General features: G+C 45.0%; 1 protein-coding gene across 1 annotated transcript; it reads right to left on the reverse strand.

Annotated features, from left to right (window-relative positions):
* Nucleotides 1–6,716: 6,716 nt before the first annotated feature.
* LOC115973824 lies at nt 6,717–7,391 on the reverse strand. Its single transcript, XM_031094065.1, has one exon. The coding sequence runs from the start codon at nt 7,389–7,391 to the stop codon at nt 6,717–6,719; it is 675 nt and encodes a 224-aa protein (XP_030949925.1).

The raw sequence follows: 7,391 nt of genomic DNA on the forward strand, positions 1-7,391 counted from the left end.
CCGATCTTAGTAGTTGCCCGTCCAGACAGCTCATCCGTGGAAGAAGAGGACGAAATGCCTTGAATCGGGGGAACAAAGGCCTAAAGGAGTTGCTGGCAGGGAGAAACACAGGAACTTCCAAAGAAGTTCCCAAATCTAAACCTCCTCCCACCTTACCCCCTCCTCCCCCTCTACCCCCCCCGGCTTCGGACTACGTCAATCCAAACTTGAAGAAGAAGAGACCAGTGCAAGAGTTGGAGGAAGGGGAGGTGGTCCCTCAAAAAGGTGCCAAATAGCAAAAAACGACCAAGGGCCTTAAAGACAAGAGGGCGACCTTCCGCGAACAGCATGGAGGAGCACAATGAGGCCAAGGTGTGCCTTTAGCAACGCACCCCGTCTCCCAGGTTGGAAGTGGATAAGGCTACCATCCCTTGGAACGCCTTAGTCAGGGACTTCCAAAGGGGGCATGCTGCTCATATAGTTGAAGCCTTAGAGCAGCCCCTCCTCCTTCCCAAGGACATGGATGTTGCCAGGAAGATGAGGCAGCAAGACCTGTTTTTGTCCTTAAAAAAGGACTTTGCCCTGGTAAGTATACTGTCTGGCATTTTTCTTTTAAGTATTACTATGTTTTCCCCCCTTTTTTTTTGTATCTCTTCTACTCACATGGGGTTGCTATGTTATTCTTATGTAGATCACCCAGGAGGTCTTTGTGGCCAAGGAATGGGTTAAGGAGGCCCGAAATAATGTCAAGAACGAGATCCACCTCCGCCTCGAGATTGAAAAGGCCTTGGGGGTCGCGAAGGAGGAGAGTAAGGAGCTGTTCATCAAGCTGACTGCCGAGTAGAGGGATGGAAAGAGTGCATAGGCAGGGTTGAAGAGCCTCGAGACTCAAGGTGAGGACCAGCACAAGTTGCTTTATCAGACGGAGATAGAGCTAGTGACTTGAAGGCAACTTGTGCTGGATTTGAGGGCAGAGCTGCAGAAGGCTAAGGAGGCGACTCAACTGGCCAAGGAGGCAACCGAGGCTGAGAAGTAAGCGTCCTATTTGCTTGGCGTAGAAGAAACACAAGTTAGGCTCACTGAGGAGCTTGCCGAAGTATGCAGGGAGTACTGTAGGGTAACATGGGCAAAAGCCCTTAACCTTGTAAGAGTCCTTGCGGACTCGGAATGGAGGCAACTGGAGAAAGTTTACTACCCCACGAAGATTCGTGAAGTCCCGGTTGCTCTCCCATCTCCCTCTGCCACTGCTCCTGAATCCTCAAAGCAGCCCCTGACTGTCCAGGCTGATCTCCCCCTTCCCAAGGTATTGAAAGGACCCAGCCAAGCTAGTGATCAAGGCCAAGGGGCTGAGGGTGCCAAGGACAAGGGTAAGGGTAAGGAGACTAAGCCCCCTACTGAAGCCAAGGACGATGCTAAGGCCAAAGCACAGGAGATTGAGGACAAGACCAAAGAGATTGATCCCAAGGCCAAGGATGTCCCTTCCTCCAAGCCGAGCCAAAAGGAAGACCCCCCAAGGCCAAGAAGTAGCTCTCAGGATTCATCCTGTATTTTCTTTTGTTATATTGTTTGTTGTTTTTGTTTTTGTAATGACGATCTGTCATTGTATATAACGTTCTCTTTATTTCATTTAATGGAAATGCCTTTCTTTTTGTTTCTTGCACTTTTACTTTATGTGCCTTGAACCTTATTACTATAAATAGCCTTGAACAGTTACCACTGTGTCTTTAATAACAAATAACAATAATACACTGCTAACAATTTAAGCAATTTAATCAAGTACCAAATCAGTAATAAAGAGGTTTACCATATATCTGCATTGAGAATGGAACCCTTTGTAATGAAAGTTGAACATAATGGAGATACATAATATACTTTGTAAAAAATAAAAAGGGACAGACAACTGTCATCTTGCTTATCACTTAGATAAATAACTAAGAACTTTAACTTATTCAAAGCCACCAATCTAAGGAGTTGGGCATAACCCTGGATCTGTTTTGACATTTAGTAAAAGACCAATAGACATCACAATGCTAATTTTCTCCAAGTATGTGATTTGAGGGACCAGTCACTTATAAAGATGTCACAGAGTGTTAATTTTCCCAAAACATCCGATCCGAGGAGCCAGGCATAACTAAGATTCTGTTTAATCACTTATAAAGATGTCATAGAGTGTTAATTTCCCCAAAGCATCCGGTCCGAGGAGCTAGGCATGACTAAGGTTCTGTTTAAACACTTATAAAGATGTCATAGAGTGTTAATTTCCCTAAAGCATCCGGTCCGAGGAGCCATGCATGACTAAAGTTCTATTTAATCACTTATAAAGATGTCATAGAGTGTTAATTTCCCCAAAGCATCCGATCCGTCCGAGGAGCCAGACATGACTAAGATTCTGTTTAATCACTTATAAAGATGTCATAGAATGTTAATTTCCCCAAAGTATCTGGTCCAAGGAGCCAGGCATGACCAAGGTTCTGTTTAATCACTTATAAAGATGTCATAGAGTGTTAATTTCCCTAAAGCATCCAGTCCGAGGAGCCAGGCATGACTAAGGTTCTATTTAATCACTTATAAAGATGATAATGGGAAGTACGATGTGTTCACACAATAAATGAGCATATGAAAAAAGAAATTTTCATTAATAATAATACATTTTCAGGTTGTTTACATTCCAAGGTTGTGGTATTACATGTTCGTCTAGGTCTTCGAGGAAATATGCACTTATACCGGCTACCGAAGTGATGCGGTATGACCCCTCCCAGTTGGGCCCCAGCTTTCCTCATGCCGGGTTCTTTACAGTACCTAGAACCTTTCTCAACACCAAGTCACCAGGTACCAATGGTCTCAACTTCACATTGGTATCATAACCTTGCTTGAGCTTGTGTTGGTAATATGCCAATTGGACCATTGCATTCTCTCTCCTCTCTTTAATCAGGTCTAGGATTTTTTCTAGCAATCCGTTGTTATTGCTCAGATTAAAAGAACTTGTTCTCAGCGTCGGGAAGCTAGTCTCTAAAAGGATAACAGCTTCGACTCCATAAGTCATTGAGAAGGGAGTCTCCCCCGTTGACCTGCGAGGTGTGGTTTGGTACGTTCACAGGACATGTGACAGTTCTTCCACCCATTTTTCCTCCGCATCATCCAATCTCTTCTTGAGTCCATTCACTATGACATTGTTAACAGCCTCGGCTTATCCATTACCTTAGGGGTAAGCTAGGGTAGAATACCTATTTGTAATTCCTAGGTCACAACAGTATCTCCTGAAAGATTTGCTATCAAACTGAAGGTCGTTGTCCGAGATAAGGGTACGAGGGACCTTAAATCGTGTGACAATATTTTTCCAAACAAATTTCTTAGCATCCACGTCCCTGATATTTTCCAAGAGCTCAGTTTCAACCCATTTAGTGAAGTAGTCCATACCGACTAGCAAGTATCTTTTATTTCTTGCTGGCTTAGGGAAAGGGCCTACAATGTCTAAGCCCCATTGAGTGAATGGCCAAGGGCTGGACAAAGGATTAAGGACTCCTCCCGGTTGGTGTATGTTTGGTGCAAACCTTTATCACTGGTCGCACTTCCTTACATATTCCTGTGCCTCCTTTTGCATGTTTGGCCACCAATAGTCTTGAGTGATGGCTCTATGCGCCAAAGATCTACCTACAGTGTAGCTTCCGCAAATCCCCTCATGTAACTCCTCAAAGAGTAATTCTGTTGCCTCGGGGTGTATGCATAGCAAGTATGGCCCAGAAAATGAACGTTTATATAATTTTTGGTCCTCAAACAGCTAGAACTGAGGAGCCTTTCTCCGTACCTTGTCTGCTTTTGATTTCCCCTCGAGCAGGATATCCTTCTTCAGGAATAGTACCACGGGGTCCATCCAGCTAGGCCCTACTCTAACTTGGTGAACATGGACCACCTCTCTCTTCATCTCTATGGGCTTGTACAAATCCTCTACAAGGATGACCTGGGGTAGGCTCTGCGCCGAGGAGGTGGCAAGTGTGGCTAGGGAATCAGCATGTGTGTTTCCACTTCTAAGGATATGCAATAGGTTGAAAGATTTGAACTCTAATTGCAAGTGTCTAACCCGATTCAAGTACCCTTGCATTCTTTCATCTCTCACTTCAAATTCTCCTTTCACTTGGCCAACGACTAATCTTAAGTCTAAGAACATCTCTACTACCTTTTCGCCCATTCTTTGAACCATGGCCATTCCCATCAGTAGAGTTTTATATTCATCTTTGTTATTTGTGGCTGAGAAGTCTAGCCTCAATGACTTCTCAATAGTGATCTTTTTAGGGGATACTAGAACTAACCCCACTCTAGACCCCTTCTGATTTGCTGCACCATTAACGTATACTTTCCAGAATAAGGGATCTTGTTTGGAGATCATGCCAACCGATTTTTCATCCATGTTTTGCTTCTCTGCTCTTACTTCCAACAGGGATTCAGCAAACTTAGCTACCAGATCCGCGAGGACTTGACCCTTAATAGAGGTACAAGACATGTATTTGATGTCAAAAGCCCCTAGGATCGTCCCCCATTTAGCAATCCTCCCCGTGTAATCAGTGCTTCAAAGTAGAGCTCTGAGCGGGAGCTGGGTTAGGACAACTACCGTATGTGCCTGGAAGTAATGGGAGAGTTTACATGTAGCATGTACCACCACTAAAATGGCTTTCTCTAGTGGCAAATAACGGACATTGGCCTCATGTAGTGACTTGCTCACATAATAAGCCTTTGTATGCTGCTATCAACTCGTATCAAGACCAAGCTTATGGCATGGAAGGCCACAACAATATAAGCAAACAGGACCTCATCCATCTCAGGACTGGACATGATAGGTGGCCGAGAGAGATAATCCTTAAACTGTTGGAAGGCTAAGGCACACTCCTCGGTCCACTCAAATCCCTTCCACTTATTCATCAATAGGAAGAAGGATCTACACCTATCTACTGATTAAGAGATAAATCGGTTTAAGGCAGCAGTCATTCCGATCAGCTTCTGAACTTCCTTGGGATTCCGAGGTGGTTGTAAACTGTTGATTGCCTTAATCTAATCAGGGTTAACTTCAATTCTGTGATGAGTAACCATGTAGCCCAAAAATTTGTCTGATCCCACACCAAAAGAGCATTTGGAAGTGTTAAGGCGCAACTTGTGCTTCCTCAAAATATAAAAATGTTCCCGAAATCTCCCATATGCTCGGACACTACCTTACTCTTCACCACTAGGTCGTCTATATAGACCTCAATACTCTTGCCCAACTATGGTTCAAACATCCTAATCATCATCCTTTGATAGGTAGACCTTGCATTTTTCAAACCAAAGGGCATCACTTTGTAATGGTAGTTTCTAGTGGGAGTGACGAAAGCCATTTTTTCCTGATCATCCAGGGTTAATGGTATTTGGTGGTACCCTTGAAAGACATCTAAGAAACTCATCTGAGGATGGCCTACAGTTGCATCCACCAGCTGGTCGATCCCAGGCATAGAGAAGAGATTTTTTGGGCAAGCCTTATTTAGATCTGTGAAGTCTACACATACTCGCCATTTCCCACTCTTATTCTTTACCACCACAATATTGGTTAGCCACTCAGGATAGAAAACCTCCTTGATAGTCCCTACCTGCTTGGGCTTTTTCACCTCATCAGAGTGATCCTTGGACGAGCGCCGAGGCGGTTGCTTCTTGGGAGTGATGGATGGATTAACATTTAAATGATGGCAGATGAAGCTCGAATTCACCCTCGGGGCTTCATAAGCGCTCCATGCGAACACATCAACATTTTTTCTAAGAAACTCTATCAGCTCTTCCTTCTCTAGAGAAGGCAGCTAAGCCCCAGTCTGAAAGAACTTCTCCAAATCCTCACCAACAACGATCGTTTCCAAATCTTCACATTTCGCCTCCTCGGCTGATCCATTGACAAGCAACATCGGAGCTCTTAATTACTATAAGCCACTTTCAGCAGAGGCTGAGAACTCAGCTTCAGGCTGATGTAAGATTACGGCCACCAGGCACTGCCTAGTCGTGGATTGACTCCCAACAATCTCTTCAATTTGGTTGCTCGATGGATATTTCACCTTCTGGTGTAGAGTAGAAGAGAAGACTCCTAGGGCATGGAACTAGGGCCTAGCCACATTGGCCGTGTAGGGGGAATAAGCATCCACCACGATGAAGTCCCCCTCCACTACTTCTGAACTAGCCTACACGGGTAGTATAATCTGGCCCCTTGGAATGACAACATTCCCATCAAAACTCACCAAAGGAGAATCATAGGCTGTTAAGTCCTCGGGTCTCAAATTTAGCCCCTTGTATAAGTCAGGGTACATAATCTCAACACCACTACCTTGGTCCACCATCACCATCTTCACATCATATCCCCCAATCGTGAGCGTGACCACTAAAGCGTCATCGTGGGGCTGTATGGTTCCAACCTTATCCTTATCCGAAAAGCTTAATGCCGGCTGGATGTTCACTTTAGCCATCTTCGACTTTGGACCGGTGTCCTCGGCGAACAGCCGAGCCACAGACATCACTCTGAAGGGGCAAGAACCAGTCCTCCTTGGAGCAGCAAAAATGACATTTATCATGCCCAAAAAGGGTCTTGAAGAAGCATCTCTTCTGGGTTCTGAGCCAGTCTGGCTCCCCTGGCCACTGGAATGATGCAAGAGCTACTTCAACTTTCCTTCTTGGACTAGCTAGTCCAAATGGTCCCACAAATTTCTACAGTCTTCTGTAGTATGTCCCTGGTCCTAGTGATATTGGCAATAAAGGTTCTGATTACGCCTCATGGGGTTTCCTGCCATCTTATTTGGCCATTTGAAGAATGACTCATTCTTAATCTTCTCAAGAATTTGATGCACCGGTTCCCGGAACACCGCGTTAATCGCCTGAGTATTGGCAGACCCTGACTGCCCAGCAAAGTCTCTTCGAGGCCGGTTGTTGTTGTATCGGTCCGACCTGAAATCCCTCATCTCCTGAAGGATAACCTTATCCTTTCCTTTCCCCTGCTGCTGGTCTTCCTCAACCCTCTTATACTTGTCAATCCAATCCATAAGTTGGCGCAAGCTGGTGACAGGCTTTCCTGTTAAAGACTTCCTTAAACCGTGCTTGGTTGGGAGGCCAACCTTAAAAGTACTGATGGCCATGTCATCAAACTCACCATCTATCTCATTGTACATCTCCCAGTATCTGCTCAAGTACGTTTTCAAGGTCTCCCCTTCTCGCATGAACAAAGACAGTAGGGAATCTAAGAGCCAAGGAACCCTGCTACAAGTGATAAAACGAGAGTCAAATGCCTGGGTGAGCTCCTTGAATGAACCAATGGAACCCGCCCTTAAGCCATCGAACCATCTCATTGCCACGGGTCCCAGACTAGAAGGGAACACCTTGCACATCAAGGTTTCGTCCTTGGAATGGACAACCAT

This window comes from Quercus lobata, chromosome 2 (genome assembly GCF_001633185.2).
Source record: "Quercus lobata isolate SW786 chromosome 2, ValleyOak3.0 Primary Assembly, whole genome shotgun sequence".
NCBI lineage: Eukaryota > Viridiplantae > Streptophyta > Magnoliopsida > Fagales > Fagaceae > Quercus > Quercus lobata.